Below are 16709 nucleotides of genomic sequence, written 5' to 3'. Positions count from 1 at the left end.
CAAAACTCATGTGGAACTGTGAAAATCCTTTGTGAGTTCCTTAATGTCTCTTTATTAAATACATATATGACTATCAAAGCAGCTACCAAAGCTATCGGTAGCTCGGCAACCTTGACACGCCGTCCTAATAGTATAAAATACCTTGTGAATAACATGCTGCCCTGTTTTTGTAATGCTGTCGTCAGTTGAACATCTGCTTTGGCATGAGCAACCTGGAGTCAGACTGTTCAGACTATTTGCCCCCAGGGCTTGACTCACTCCCAGCCATTACATCAGATTTTACCTACTACCTATCCTGTATCATGCATCACAGTTCTCAAATCACTGTTTTGGGCACGATGTTAACCTGGCACCCATCATCAGAAATCTTGTCACGGCTTACCGCCTGCATATATATTATTTTGATTCTGTTTCTGGATTCTTGAAAGAACACTGTGCTGTAGGAAATCAAGCAAATGGGAATTCAAAATTATCACGGTATGATTTATGGGGTATGATGTATTATTAGCGCATAAAATGTATGTATTCATCTCTGTTAAGTTTTCCGCACACAGCAGCCCAAGAGTTAGCATTCCTTTCATTCTTAAACCTTGAGAAACATATCAAATTGGTGCCACAAGTAGATTTTGTCTCCGCCACAGAATGACTGATTGATGGTGGCCTATTTTTAATGCATTGTTAAATGTGTAATGCATGGAGACACTTTATAAAAGACCTGAGAGTGGGGAAGAAGGAAAACGAAGATGACAGAATGAGGTCAGGAGGAGAGGGGATGGGGGGGGGGTGTAGTAGAGATGAGCACCTGATAGGTCTTCCTGTCACAGGACAAGGCAAGCACAAATAGAGCGCTGTTCTTCCAGCAAATGCTGTATCAGTCTGCAAAACTGTCTTGATGCTGTGTGCTGGAATGCCTATTAAAAGTTTATCTTGTCTAAGTAAAGAGCACAACCCTCAACTGTTTGTACAGATTCAGTAGTTTGTTTGAATAAAAGTGTGTGAACACTCATGCTATTTATATAGAGGAGATGTGGAGTAATGGCGTGACTTCATTTTCTAAAGCTAATTAAACTTTGCAAGTGCTGTATATTGCTCATGTTAAGCTGTCATAATAAAAGTAGTTTCATTATTTTCAGGCGCATGTGATATGAGCACGTGTGCAGACGATGTGTTTAAACCTTAGATCATGACAATCCTTTTTTATTTTTCAGACACGGAGTCTGGTGAAAATGCAGTTAAAGAGACAATGCATATGTGTACATCGTGACTTCTTCATATCAGTGCCATTGTAAGTGTTTGTCTCTCTGTAATAGCTCCTAGCACATCAAATAGAGAGCACAAAGAAATACTGTTAACGCATCACATTGCACCAAACCAGCAGGCTGCCATCTTTATATACTGCTATCATTATATAAATGATTATCCCTGCTTTCCCCCGACATATAAACACTTGACTGAGCAAACAACAGTTAAATCAGGTTTGGATTTGTTAATATGGCAAACCAAAAAAGTATGTGAAATCATGTGAGATTTTAATATCGTCTTGTTTTCAAGTTGGACTGTAAAGACGAATTTGAGCCATCTGACACAAAATGTGTTTGTTTGTGATTAGAGATGCCAAAAATATGTTTCAGGAGAACAGAGAAAGTAACATGCATGCTTTCTAGCCCACACAGTCATACTGCCTGCTGTGCTACACACTCATGCACCTCTCTGTTCTGACATAAGAGAGACAGTGTCTCCGTGTCTCTGAGGCTTTGACTGTTGGATACATTAGTGTTAGACAGGATATGGGAGTTCAATATTCTCATTTATGCTGAAACAAATTGATGTAATTTTTGATTTGGCACAACATGGCCTGTGTGTGGTATGTGTTTATACATATTTTGGAATCTGTCCTGTTGGATACTCCTGTTTTTCTATATTTTATGTTTTTTGGATTTTTATTTTTCATTCCATTTTCAGGCCATTTTAGCTGGCACTTTTATAGCCATTTCATGGAAATACAAGGTTTACATCAAGGCAGCAACACACTTCATCAGACATTTCTGTCAAATACTAATTTGTGTCAAATGCTGTCAAATGCGCCGGCGTCCTCTGTTAATGCGAATGCCAGCAGATAATCAACAAATGGTAGAGTCATATCATGTCTCCAGCAGTAAAAGCTCACAACTTCCAGATGACGCCGACACAATCATTCTCCGGTATCCAGAGAAGGGTGACGTCAGTGTCAACATCAGCATGAGAGCGGGTGTCTGAGACCTTCTTTAGTAATCTCTGTACACATGAGGCTCAGATAGGGCTCCCCACGGTGCTGCCCAGACTCCCCAGACTGTGGATTTAATTAAACAGTGTGAAATTAATTAATCAGTGGGGTGGCAGGTAAAAGGACTTCTCACTGGAACTGCTCACACAACCAAGACAAGCATTTCATGTGCGCTGGCAGTTATTAATTTGCTGTATGTTTTATTATAGTGTTTCTATATAGAGATGCTGAAATTCTGGGAGATTTAAAAGCTTGGCATGGGAAAAAAGCCATGCAAATTATCAAAATAACAGCTCCCGAAAATCAAAGTGTAAACCTGTGTTTGATCTGTTCTATCAATTAATTAAAAATTTCAGTTCTGTATAATAATATGGTGCAAATTAGATGGAAATGAGATAAAATATTCATTTAGTTATCTGGGGAATCTGCCTGGAGGGCTTTTTAGTCTTCAGTCTGGCTCAAAATGCTGTCCATATGGCAATTATGTACAGTAGTGTTGCAGGAGGATTGGTCTGATGCCTACTGGCAGGGAAGAGCCTGCCTGTGACAAACTGCTGCTAGGATCTGATGTGAGTTGAGGGAGATAATGAGGCTGTTGTAAGCCTTAAGTATAGAGCCTGCCCCCGGGGTGGCATATCTAAGGGCTCTGACTCCCTCATTGTTGCACGTGCTGCTGAGGATTAAAAGCACAATCACTTTTTTTCTCATAAACTTTGTCAGTACTTCTCGCAACTCTTTGGACAACTTTTGCTTTCAAGTGGCAAGCCTCTTGACATTGCTTTGTGGAGGAGCTGGTTTTTCACAGTTTGTAGATGTGAAGTCTTGATTTGATTCTGCTTTGAGCTATCTATAGCTCTTTTTAAGCACCCCACCAGAGGATGTGTACGTTCTGGGGTGCATCCTATGGTTACTGAAGTTTTGACAAATGCCACAAAATATTTTGTCAGAGAATCCTGTTGCCATGTCTTTTCAAATTAGGTTTCAGTGACATTGTAAAAAAAATTTGTAGTAGTATAATTTATGTCAGTAATGCAGTGTCCTCTGAGAGAACCCATCCCTGCTGTGTTAGAAACATAACTGCCCACCTCTTGCGAGGAACTCTTGACATCTACTGTTGGTTGGATGCCTCCACCACACTAACTGTCACATATACAGCGTTTCCCTGGAAAACAATAGCGCAAATTCCAGCACTGTGTCCAATTTAGACCTACACCACACTACAGGTTCTCTATTTGAGTGTAACAAGGACACCATGCAACCAAGTGCAATACACAGAATAAATTCCCTGCTCTGTGTGCAGGGTAATTGAGTCACCCTAGAGAATTGCTGTAATGTTTTATGACACAGAAAGTGTTATTCACTGAATGCAGGTAGACTCATAAGCAATATTTACAGTTTTAACTTAGTGGAATAAACAAGACATGCTTCCTTATACAATACCAGCAGGCATTTAATTAACAGCCATTTGGGGCTTGCATACTAAATAGGAGGGTGAGAGAGAGTCAAGCAGACACTTAAGCCAATGGCAAGGAAACTTCAGAGAGACCTACAAATGGCAGACTGAGTCAGACGACTGGGCAGAGCTGCAAGTGGTCACTGAACCATGGGATTAAAAAGCATTTAAGCCTTGTACCACCCCTCCCCCCCTCCCCCTCCCCCTTCGTCCAGCCATGTTATTTCTGACCATTCAGGAGAAAAGAAAAGACAAATGTTTGGTTCCCAGGTTGTTATTGCCGGCGCAAAACTGTGAGTTACAGGTTTTTTTCTCGACGCCAGCATCTATAAACGTATTGCAGTGCTTTCTTGCAGAAAAAACATAATGAGCCTAGCCTAAAAGGGTTTCTGTGTTCTGGTTAAGGTGCAAAATGGACTGTCACTACTGTTTATTTCATTCATGTCTGGATATAATGGAAAACATGCAATCAAATGTAGGACACGTTTACTAGAGTGGTTCACTTCACACTTCTAGTCACACTTCTAATGCCTCTTGGGCAACAACGGGCAAATTTATGACAGGCTATTGACGTATTTATAGGGAGCTCTAGTGAGTGCATGGACTTGATTAGCACAAATCCATGCCAGAAAATAAATCACAAGATAAGGTATCCCAAATGTATTGTGCTGAGCGTTGGTGCCAAGAGGACGTTGGTGAAAAAGCGTTTGATTCGATGGTCACCGGAATACGACAGCACCCTGCCTGGCTATGCTTGTTTTGATGGGCAATGATGAAAGCACAGGTGGACGTGAGAAAGCTCCCCTCCCTCGGCTGCTGCGGATTCCTCCTCCGTGGTTTCCTATTAGCACAGGAGTGGAGGTTTGCAGTCTGGCCGCTGGGCACAGTGGGTCAGTGCTCACAAAGCTCTGTTTGTTCCCTGGCCTGCAGGGCTCCCAGGGTAAGCTTGGCTCCAGAGGGGAGACAAACAAAAAGGCACCACTGTCTCACACACTGAAGCTGCTCTCCAACACATTCGTCTTTTCTACTCAATGGGGGTATATTTCTCTTCTTAGGAGAGGGATGGCAAAACGAAACAAGTTTTTTAGAAACAGGGCCTCGGGATAACAAAACTGCTGTTGTTCTGAGCTATGTATTTTTTCTCAGTTTAAATGCCATTTTGAGTTGTTGCTTGTGGTGATGTGTTTTTTTGTTTTTGCTTTGTGCTTTTCACCTCCTTTTGTCTAGCTGAGACTCTGAGCTCTTTGTCTTGTGCTGCTGTATCAACATATTCTGAGTGAAACCCAACGAAACCGCCGCCAGCAACAGGCACATAACACGTCAAATTTAAATTTCAACTCCAGTTACTAACTTTAGAGATTATATATAGTCCCGGTGAACCGAAGCTGGTGCAAAGACGATACGAAAAGATCTCTCAATTAATAAGGTGTCCCTTACGTCCGTATACACTGCCTGCTTGTGATTTCTAAAGATGAAATAATGTGAAGGATACAGCTGCTGTCAGGTCAGACATTCACTGTTGTGCTGCAATCTGCAGTCCAAGTATAACTCCATTATTGAGGGGACTTTAAAATGGGAGCTGTGTGACACACAGCGGGATGATTTAGTTTAATGACCATGGCACTGACAGTGCTGTGATGGAAATTGGACTCTCCCTGAAAATTTACATCACTTGAGGGTACTTGGGGCTCTTTTAGCGGCTGCACTCCAGAGCACGAGCCATCAGGAGGTCCTGGATATGTCATGCTTGTCACCTTCCTTTAAGTGCATCTGCAGACGTGGGAGAAGGATTAATATTATATAGCCTACGGAAGCACAGAGGCTGTCTTATCAGCACTGCAGATGTGATAAGCACCTCTACCCCCATGAAAACCAGGAAAGATCTCCAAGCAAAGAGACAAGCATCTCTTTGTGTTGTTTCCTCACACTGCTTCAGAGTTTCAATGCGGCTTTAGTGGCAGATATGGTGCAATTTCACATCTGTTGTAATTTGATGTGCCCGGATCACCCTCTGTGAAATCGTCTTGATCGCAACATGGCTCCTTTCAATTATTTAGAAAGTTGGCATATGGCTTTAGAGATAGTAATCTGATTTCCTTTGATTTTGAGGTATTCAGAATAGCCTACACCACAAGCCCCAATAACAGCTGCGCAAAAAAGCCTGTCTCTGTGATCATGTTATTTGGTAGCTTAGCTTCCACACTCCTCTCTTTTCATAGAGAAAAATATTGATTTATTTATTTAATAAAAATGTCACTTTTATGGAAATATTTTCCATCATTGCCATGACACTCATCTCACATTAGTTCACATCAATGCAGATGTCAGTGTGCGCAAATTGCACTGCCCTCAAACTGATTCTGAGCTGTGAATGGAAGTTATGGCAACCATTGCTGTCACTTCAGTTTTATCAGAAAAGCACCCAGTGGAACCATGGAAACAAGATGTGACACAAAGAAATCTACATCAAAGCCAGCATATACTGCAATTAGAATTTATTGAAATTTATTGAAGCCTACTCAGTCAGAAAAGGTACATGCTGCTGAGCCTTTGGATTCAGTCCCATACCTTCCATTAAATACAGTACAGTGCATTAAGCCTTGGTATTACACGATCCAAAAATAATTCACTCATTGTGTGTCTGTTACTGCAAATAGCAATGTGGTATTTGTGTATTCCAGTTTTACTGTATGTTAAACAGTGTGTATGCCTACAAGGAGAAAGCTCATGTTTAAATGTTAAATATTTTGTCTGAATAAAAATGTGTCAGCGTAGGCATTGTGGATTAATGCCTGTACTATGACATATATAGATAATCATACATCATTATCTGCATTTCATGCTACAGCCTCAATTTTCTGACAGCATTTGCAGTCAAACTAATAAATTAATATCTGCGTGCATAATTGCGTGGAAGCTGAAAGTTTAGAGACCTTGGGGGTCTTTGAAAAAAGGAAAAAGCCATGTTCTCTCACAAATGTAGCTTGTTTTCTCACACGATACCTAAAATGCGTGCCACCCACCAGCGACAGGGCATAATGACTCGGCAAGCTACCTGGCATCCTCTGTAGTTGTAAGGCCACGGCCAGTAGCCACGCAGAGGCTCGCATATTCTCTGACAGTGAGTGTAGCTGCGTTGGCATTCTGAGCAGCAGATCCCCTGGTGGTCTAACATTGTGTCAAAGGTCATGGCGCTTTCCTCTCCGGCCCCTCCGCTGCGCTGCAGTTTTGAAGCAATGTTAATTTTGAAGAGCAATCTTTTTCTAAATTTATACTGATTTGCAATGCAAATGTTTTCAAAAACTTCTCATCCTCCCGAACATGTGACTGCAGTTCTCTTAGGCAACATGAATTTTTATAACCAATGGGAATTTTCACTTCAGTTCATAAGTTCATCAAGTTGGAATAGCAGCTGTTACCCCTGTGACCTGTAATTATAGCCGCTAATATGACACCTACTCAGCTGCAGTATATGCTCACAGCTGACTGAAGGACTAAATCCAGGTTCACACTTTTCCACATCATGCACTTCTGTTTCTGCGGGAATACATTTTTTAACATGGCATCTTAAGGATGGTGAAGTCATCTGTTAAAGTGTTGACAAAACAGAGGAACTTCAATTCATAATGTAACTTTAAGGGTTGCTTCAGGCCTCAGATGCCTCTTGATAGTTAATCAAAAATTCACCAGCTCTAGAGCCTTGTTTATGATAAACAGTGTTGTTGATGAAGTTGTTACTCACATGGTAGGGGTTTTCAGGATTGTATCCCGACCCAGCGCTAGACTGTGGCCACTCCTCTCCCTCCACGACTCTGGAGGTGTCATCCTTTGCGTGACTCACCGGGTCCCTCTCCGCAGCATCTGCCTCAAACTCCTCCATGTTAAACTGCCGTTTGGCTCTCTGTGTGTCTCTCTTTCTCCTCTCCCCATCTGTTACAGCAGCCACGAGAGGCGAGAGTATTGGGTCAGCATCCACAAGACACCATACATGTCCTCAGAGCTCAATCCTACATAGCTTCGGCTGTCTCAGATGTCCTGAATAATTAAATCAGCAGCCGTGATTTCAAGCAGTCTTGCATATTAAAAGATCATTCTTTTTTTTGATTCAAGACCGAAGACTTTTTTGGTGTTTGACTCTAAATGTAGTATATGATCAAGATGGTTCGAGTGTTTCACCAACTTCTCAGACCAGACTGTACATCTTTACAAGTATGTCAGCAGATAAGCAGGGCAATCGCAACTAAGATTTGACTAAAGAGTGTACAATAATTCAAATGGAATAGTCCATGCTCTATGAAAGCAGGTCAGTTTTATGGACTCTGTGGGATGGAGAGAATCAGAACATAATGGTTAGAGAGAAGAGGAGAAGGCAACCTTTAGGATGGATGGGTTGGAGCCAGTAAATTGGAAGTTCCCCACAAAGGCCCAGAATTTTCTTGCTCAGAAAGTTGGTGTCCTTCAGTGGCTGCTCCGCAGCAACCCATATGAGGGATTCCTCATCAAACCTCACTGGCATGATTTCATCTGTCTGGCAAGAAGAAAAGATAATGTCCTTGAGTTACAAAGATGGAAAAAAGAACTGACAGTCTTCAAACATAGCAGAACATCCTCTGTAAGTTCTTTCTCTTTTTCAGATTTGTGAACATTCTGCATCAAGTAGTGTGCATATACCAGGTCAAACATCAGCAACTCTTTGTTGTGAGCTCCCATGTGTGGAAGGTTGGCTTTGATTTGTGATTTTATATAGCACTTGTCTCCTCCAGAGAAGCGGATTCCAGTTATTCCCTGCACCAAATCACAGAGATGCCATGTTTACACTCACAGCTTTGCTACTTTACTAAGCACACAGAGAGTCTCAGCTGACTACCTTAGGAAGAGAGAAGGACAAACGCACTCACAATTTGAAAGTCATGAATCTCCACAGCTTCCTCAGCTCCACTCCCAGTTTTAAATCGCTCCAGGTTGTTGTCAGAATCAATTTCGACGGAGCCCTCCCTCACCTCCCCATTGATGTTCATACTGTAACGAACATTATAAACCTGGCAGTAGTGGAAAATTGAAATGAATGATTGGTCACGTTATGTAAAATCACAACAAGCAAACGCAGTAGAAGTGAAATACAGAAAAAAAAAACAAGCTTCATATTGCTCATGCTTTTCTCCTGCACAATAATTGATGATGTTGCTTCTCCTACAGAACCCCTGTGCAGTTTAAGCACATGCCACAGGGGATGCTTTTGCAAACCTTGATGGGAATGTTTCCCCTACGTATGAGCTCAGTAGGACACACATAAACTATTACATTATATTAGATAGGATGCAACAGAGTAACAAGGAACAATTTACGTAGTTTGCATGTATTGTCAGACAGAATTAAAAGTCTGAATTATGATGATAGATATGATTGTCGATGGGGCATCTCAGTCATTAACAGAAATATCTTTAGTGACAATCCCAAGAACATACAATCATTCCTGTAATAAAAAGTTTTTCTTCTCAGAGGCTTTTGGAAAGCCACCGAAAGCACCCTAAACCCTCCCTGCATTTACTTCAGATATCTGTTATTGAAGAGGCACCGTAATAACTACAGCATAATCCTCAGTCGACACTTACATTTTTATTGCTGACTTTCCACAGGTACAGAGCAGCCATGGATGCACACAACATTAACACTGTGCCAACAATAAGAGCCACAGCTCCAAATCTCAGGAGGCGGCCGACTGCACCAGTTGTTGTTGTGCCCGATGTGCTTTGTTCCTTCATAAAGTTCAGAGGATGCAAAGTAAGAAATCACACACTAAAAACAATCACCAAGACAACTAATAACATTCCTGGAAACCTAAAGAGTTTGCAGCGTCTATGGTTCTATTCACATGTCATGGATGTCAATTACAGTTCTAATCAAAAACTTACTAAGCCTGTCTTACCGGAGGCGCGCAGTGTTCAAAATAACCAGATCCATGAATGGTATTTTTGACTTTTTCCATAGTCTCTCTCTTGATATCCTTTATAATTCCTCAGCTAAAACTGCTGCTTCTCTGTGGAAGAATCGGGTTATCCACCGGGAGGTTTTTCAACATTTATGTGTGAATGACGTACAGTTGATATAAATTCTTTGAGCTAAATTCTTCATCTGAATGTTACCTGTAGGTCCAGGTTGTCTAAAGCAAGGTGGCCATCCTGTGGTGTCAAACTAAAATGAGACTTTTGAAGCAATTCTCAGCTCATCAGATATTATCTGCTGGCGTCATGTGTAACACGTAGTTATGGCTGGTAGAAAGGCTGTTAACTGACCTTTCAGACATTGTTATGTAAGTCAGCTATGCATGCAGAGAGTGTTTTTATGCCTTGGTCGTTGGTCAATTACGATACACATTTATATGACTACCGCATATTTCCTTCAGTTCTTTGTCAGTTACAGGTGTCAGTGGGTGTCAATGAAAAGATTGCACTACCTGTATTTAAAATTGTCCTCCTATGTCTCTATATTCCTGCAGCATGCTGTAATACAGCACTGACTTATGGCAATGCCACACATAATCAGACGTAACATTCACTTAATTATGAATTTTCTGATTTGACAGTGGGAGAAAATGTAGTTTTATGTTAAAGGTCACTCAGTCCACATCCCAACTTAAAAAGAAGAAAAACCCCGCAAGAGTTTGAAATGTGCTATGTGGCTGTTGCTTGGAAACAGATTGAACTGTATTTTTTTGATAATTGGTAAGCTGGGAGGCAATCAGAAAAGGTGAAGGGATTCTTTGACCTTCGAGGGAAAAATATGTAGGCCTAATTGTAAGAGCATTTGATCAGCAGTGCATTATTTGCCTGGAAATTGAGGCAGCAGCACAGTAGCTACATTGTGTAGCATGAAAAGAATGACACTGGTTAATGTCTGCTTTCAATTTAGCTGTGAGCGTTGGAGGACCGCTATTTATTTATTGTGGCTTATAAGCCTTTAAGGCAAATGAATGTATTCAGTTGGTTAATTGAGGTTATTGTGTGTGCTTTCTGAATATTTCCTCGGGACAATAGATTGTACTACTTCCTATAAGATTACATTTGAGCCATGTAAGCCCAGACAGGTCAACTTTTTTAACAGTTGTTAGACAGCAAAACAATTCAGCTTTTAACGGTTTATTTGTGCAACAATGTGACAAAATCTACCACAAACATGGTAATCTTTCATATTGATTGTTTTCCACAGCAGAAAGCCCCTTTTCAGCCTAAATGTCCATAGGTCATGCCCCTTAAATAGTAACACATGCTCTTGAAAATTCATAATAAAATTATTCTTTACATTGAGTCATTATGAAAAATATATTATTAATGTACAAAATTTTGCATATTACACATGATACAATGAACAGTCTTATATGAGCCAAAAGACACAACATACTACAAAACACTGCAACAATCCAACATAGAGTCAAGTAAGATAAAAGCACTATACAGTATAAAGACAAAATCCCTTTTGATATCTTTTTTTTTTGTTGATCTTTAAGAGTTTGCATACTCTGGAATTGAAATCTCATCCGCTTCCTGTATCCTGGCCGGTGTCGGCGGCCCGACGAGAATATAATCAAACTCCTGGTGTTGAACTTTTTCGTACACGCTTTGCAGACCGTTGGTTTTGGGTATAAGGGCTGGATAGTAGTTTTCCCTTCTGGTGTCCCGGGGAAGTGAAGCTGTCTTGGAGAAAGTTGACAGATGCGGTCCACAGGCCATGCTCGTGTTGGGCCTTGTAGCCGAAGGGCTCCAGCATCGGTCTGAGTGTCCCAACACTTTGCACTCGCTTGTACATGCCCAGAGACCTGTGGAAAACAGCAGCGCTGTCAGGATGTAATGTGAATACATTTGCTGGCTCACCTGGTTGAGGGTGCCCCTGTGAGCCCAAGTGAGATCAGTCATAACGTGTCCAGCGTTTTAAAAAACTAACTAGGCACAAGCTATGGTTTAAATTCAAATATAAACCAAACTATAATGTCACTGAATGGATTTCACCCTTACATCCTTTCATTTGACTCATTTTGAATTCCTATTTTATGATTATTTTCTATAAAGTTTTCGTGACACTCACTGTTTGTTTGTGGCGACTCTTTTTTGTGCACATCTCCACTTATGTCAGAATCGCTGTCATTGAAGTCACTGTCCCCTTTTCCACTGTCCTTGCCACTAATGTGGGGATCTCTTGCTGAGATTGTCGTGAATGAATTACCCTTCCATATTGTTATTGGTCGGACAGTTTCTTTCCCGTATCCGGGTAGCGTAGAATAACCCTGCAAAGAGACAAGCACATTCACCGCAGATTTTGAGTCGAGATGCAAAAGGCAACAAAGTCAGTGTGACACAAACTTTAAATATCTTTGGAAAATAATCGCTTACCTTTAATTTTCCCTCCATCACCCTGCTGTTTGACTCAAAGATGCCTGCTGTCTGCCTGCCATCCTCACAGCTTGTCTCTGTTGTGTTGCTGCTGGCCAATGGAGGTTGCTCTGGAAATGGATGGGCATCAAACACTTTGCCTTTGTGGTTGGCAATCAATGAATCAATATGACCACTCTCCACTTTCTCCACATTTGGTATGTCTTCTTTTTCATCATACCCGCCCTCCCTTGTCTCTTTTTTCCGGCGGCTGCAAATGGTTGTGATGAGAATGATAGCCAGCAGGAGGAGAGAGCAGCTCCCTGCCAGGACAATTATTATGGCTATGGACATGTCCCATTCAAAGAGCTCCTCGCTGCCATTTTGAGCCAAGGAAGGCATACTGGGTAGAGTTCCCTCTATGAAGCTGAAGTGTATAATGGCTGTGGAGGTAAGCGCGGGGGATCCTTTGTCACTGACCGACACTGTGACTTTGACATTGTCTGTGAGATCATATGTCAGCTGTCGGCTCACGACCACCTTCCCTGTGTCTTTGTTGATAGAGAAACCCAGGTGTCCCCCCTCGGTGATTTTATAGGACAGCTGTGCATTTATGCCTTCATCCGCATCTGTGGCCTTTATCTGGGTTACAACATAACCTGCAGGTGCATCTTTGGGCAGGAAAACCTCAGCAGATCCTTTGTAAAGGGGTGGCTCTATGATAGAAGGTTGGTTGTCATTCTGATCAACTATTTTTAGTCTGATGACAGCTGTGCTCTGCAGCTGTGGTGACCCCCCATCACTTGCTTGGATGTGTATGTCTAGCTGTTTCATGACTTCATAATTAAAACTTCTCAGTGCGTACACAGAGCCAGACACCGAGTTAAGAGACACAAAGGTGTTCACAGGAGACCCCATGATAACACTGTCCACAAGCCTGTAAGTGATTTTGCCATTAATGCCCAGATCCGCGTCGCTGGATTCAACTGTGGTGATATAAGCGCCCGGGGCGTTGTTTTCCACCACTAAAACTTCATAAACAGCTTTGGTAAAGTGAGGGGCGTTGTCATTCTCGTCGCTGAGTCTAATGGTGTAATGAATGATCTTTCTCAGCGGAGGTGACCCAAAATCCTCTGCCATGACCGTCAAGTTATACTCACTAATCCTCTCCCTGTCTAGGCTCGCAGCTGTAACTATCATGTAGCTGTCCTCGTAAGCCTGCCGGAGTTTGAAATGGTCGTGGCCGTACAATGTGCAGTGGACCTGACTGTTAACACCCGAGTCTCTGTCCAGGGTGCTGATCAGCGCCACCAGGCTGTCCTTATCTGCCGCCTCGCTGATGTACGCAATGCCCGTCGTAATGGAGGTCATCGGGGTGATACTGATTTCTGGGGCATTGTCATTAACGTCTGTGACGTGAATGATGATTTTGCACACGGAGGGGGTCGGGTTGGGTCCCAGATCAGTCGCCTGCACGTCTAGCTCGTAGGTGCTTTTGTCCTCAAAATCCACCGGGCTCTTGAGCGTCAGCCGACCTGATTTATGATCCACTTGGAAAAGTTCTCGGATCTCGTGAGAAACCTGTTTTCCGAACCCGTAGACCACCTCTCCGTTCAAACCCTCGTCAGCATCAACTGCGTTTAGGTCCAGTATGACCGAGTCAACCGGCGCGTCCTCTGGCAAACTGACCGAGAAACTGTTCTGGTCAAAAACGGGACTATTGTCATTAAAGTCAGTCACTTTGATGGTTATCTTTGTTGACCCCGATCTGTAAGGGCTCCCTCCGTCTGTGGCGACCAGCTCCACAGTGTATGATGACTGAGACTCCCTGTCTAGCTCTTTCATTAGCACCAATTCCGCATATTTAACCCCATCCGCTCTCAGGAGCACATCAATGGTGAAATGACTGTTGACAGAAATTTGATAGCTTTGGATGTAGTTTGACCCGACATCAGCGTCCACGGCTGGGTCCAAAGGGATGCGGGAGCCCACTGCTGCATTCTCTGAGATCTCCACTACAGATTCCTTGTTTGGAAACTCCGGAGAGTTGTCATTGATGTCCTTTATTTCCACCTCGACGTGAACCAATTTGTAGCGATCTTTGGAGAAATTTACCACGTCGAAAGTAATGAGACACTGTGGAGTGTGCCTGCAGATTCTTTCCCTGTCAATTCGTTCCCCGACAGTGAGTTCCCCGTCGCTTTCTCTTACCCTGATGAATGAATCATTGAATTGTTTCATCATCCTGAAATTGGTCTTGGAGGAACGAGACAGACTCAAGGACATGTCCTTGGCAAGGTTTCCGATGACTGTACCTGGTGCGTCCTCCTCATTGGTCTGGTATCGAATAGTATTTCCCTCCGACTGAGCCACAGAGGCAAATAAAAAATGATGGATTGAGAAAATAAAAATCCACCTGTGCCAATAAGTTATATATTTGCAGCGTATCATCTTCGTAGTAAGCTTTCCCTCGGTAAGCAGCCTCACTGAACAGATGTGAGCAGTTCACCTCTGGAGTGAGCTCTCCATGCAGCTCCCGCTTTTATGAACTGAACTGTGCTGGAAAGAGAAAGTTACTCGCTCCTTGCGCGCAGCCACAGTCAGACACGCTTGTTGCCTCGCCTTCAACACTGCTCTAAATTCTGCAGTGGCGGGGTTTATACAGCTCCTCATGCTAATGAGACGAAGTGTGACCAATCCCTCGCTTTAGATTTAAAAATACCCCCTTATGAAAAAAAAAAAAAAAAAAAAATGCTCTAAGCCTGTTTTGAGAGCGCACAGCGAAGGAAGTTGCAAAAAGGGGGAGAAAGATATGCCATGGCTTTAAGATACTTCATGCGCTGTTTATCGTCTTATTACAGCCATAACCGAGTGATGTTTTTATTTAGCAAAAGCCTTTTACCTCCTCCTTTTGATGTTTAGTTTATTGTCTATTGAGCGAGCCTGGGCGCGGGCAGGCAGGTGCGTGCGTAAATGTGCACGCACTCTCGAGGCCAGCTCAATTGTTTTTTTTTTTTGGAGAGCTGAGTGCTGAGGTTTTGTTCAGGGTGCAACTCATTTGAGAGCGGCTTCATTATCTGGAGACACATTCGCACGAAAGCATCCACAGTCCTTCTGAGGGAGATGTCAAGCTAAATCGATCACTTGATATAGCTGATATAAAAAAAAAAAAAAAAGCAGTTTTTTTTTATCTGCTGGTTGTCTGCCTTGGACTAGAAAAGATGATCAATATACCATCTCACTTAGTAACCTGTAACAGCAAATACTTTCCAAGGATACTTTCCAGAGTCTGCCTGAGAGAATGTTCTCATATTTGAGATCAAGGCTCTATTTATTTTTCCAGTCATCCTTATCTTTTGAAATCATACTTGTAGAAATTCTTCCCAGAGGAGCAGATCATGTTATAGCAAAACATCACAGCCCCTGGTTTTGGAATTACATGCTTAACAATCAGTTATTGATGTAATGTTGGGTTCTTCGGTGCGTTGGCCGCGCACTGAACTCCGTACAAGTGCTAAAGTTGGACACGACACAACACCAGTAGGCATCAGAAATCCTTCTCTGACACAGTGGATCGCAGCACATGCTCCTGTTGTGGCCTGTCTGTCAACCCTAGTTCAGCTAATTTTCCAAATTTCTGAAATATAATAGCTGGGATTGGCTTTGTAGAAATAAATGTAGTAGTACTGTTGAAATAAAACTGTAGATCTTTAGTAAGGATCTGATTTAATTTCCACAAAATATGTGTGCATGCCCATTCCTTCTTTTTAGATGTTCTGTCCAACCTCCAGTGGAGCTTATTAGATTAGATGAAGTGATCTCTTCTCCCGTATAATTATGTTTTCCACACTTCTTTGTTCTGCTGCAGTGACTACCAAGGATCATTGAAAAATCTAGACTATTACTACCTCCCAGCATCTGGTGCATGTGTGTGTATATATATATATATATGCATATATATGTATGTATATTAACCCCCCCCACCCCCCCTTCACCTCTCCCTCAGGGGTTGTGGTGTGTCTTCCTCAAGCTCTGCTCCACTACCAGAGATCTGGGAGTTTGAGGGCTCTGCGCAGTACCTTCGCTGTTCTTAAGACTGCGCTCTTCTGGACAGAGACCTCAGATGTTCTACCTTGAATCTGCTGTAGCCACTCTCCCAGTTTGTGGGTCACAGACCCCAGTGCTCTGAACACCACTGGCACCACTGTTGCCTTTACTCCCCACATCTTTTCCAGCTCCTCTTTCAGCCCATGGTATTTTTTGAGCTTCCTGTGTTCCTTCTTCCTGATGTTGCTGTCGCTCGGGATTGCTACATCTATCATCACTGCCTTCTTCTGTTGTTTGTCAATCAACACAATGTGTGGTTGCCATCACCAGCTTGTCAGTCTGGATCTGGATGTCTCACAAGATCTTAGCTCGGCCATTCTCAACCACTTTGGGGGGCGTCTTCCTTTCTGACCGTGGGACTTCCAGCCCATACTCAGCACAGATTTCCCTGTACACTATGCCAGCTATTTGGCTATGGTGTCCCATGTACACTGTTCCTGCCTGCAGCTTACACCCTGCTATTTAGTCACCTGTCCTCTGCTCACAACGATTATTTACGTCCAACTTCTCCATCTGCAGTATA

The 16709-nt window shown here is 42.6% G+C and overlaps 2 protein-coding genes across 2 annotated transcripts; both read right to left on the bottom strand.

The window, feature by feature from the left end:
• Positions 1–6708: 6708 nt before the first annotated feature.
• Positions 6709–9848, bottom strand: cnmd (chondromodulin). The gene is given in 9 exon segments (XM_070838621.1): positions 6709–6936; positions 7459–7646; positions 8091–8244; positions 8388–8501; positions 8615–8755; positions 9329–9472; positions 9643–9759; positions 9761–9794; positions 9796–9848. Coding segments are annotated over 9 exon segments (1173 nt in total).
• Positions 9849–11215: 1367 nt separating this feature from the next.
• On the bottom strand, positions 11216–16401 carry LOC139208664 (protocadherin-8). Its single transcript, XM_070838391.1, has 4 exons — positions 16159–16401; positions 12228–14443; positions 11796–11998; positions 11216–11529 (listed from the first exon to the last, which is right to left on the bottom strand). Exons 1-4 carry the CDS (start codon positions 16399–16401, stop codon positions 11216–11218), a joined length of 2976 nt encoding a protein of 991 aa, XP_070694492.1.
• Between the last annotated feature and the right edge of the window lie 308 nt (positions 16402–16709).

The sequence above is a fragment of the Pempheris klunzingeri genome, chromosome 10, assembly GCF_042242105.1.
Source record: "Pempheris klunzingeri isolate RE-2024b chromosome 10, fPemKlu1.hap1, whole genome shotgun sequence".
Taxonomy (NCBI): Eukaryota; Metazoa; Chordata; class Actinopteri; order Acropomatiformes; family Pempheridae; genus Pempheris; species Pempheris klunzingeri.
Note: the sequence above shows the minus strand (reverse complement) of the source record. Positions and strands in the feature narration are given on the sequence as shown.

What these genes read in the sequence shown, in the direction of transcription:
- LOC139208664 (XM_070838391.1), bottom strand. Translation starts at nt 16,401, where the DNA reads ATGATAGATGTAGCAATCCCGAGCGACAGCAACATCAGGAAGAAGGAA. An exon ending in CAGTCTTAAGAACAGCGAAG is followed by an intron (nt 14,444 to 16,158) that starts GTACTGCGCAGA and finishes TCTGTGGCTCAG; the next exon opens with TCGGAGGGAAATACTATTCG. An exon ending in CACAAAGGCAAAGTGTTTGA is followed by an intron (nt 11,999 to 12,227) that starts TGCCCATCCATT and finishes GCTTGTCTCTTT; the next exon opens with GCAGGGTTATTCTACGCTAC.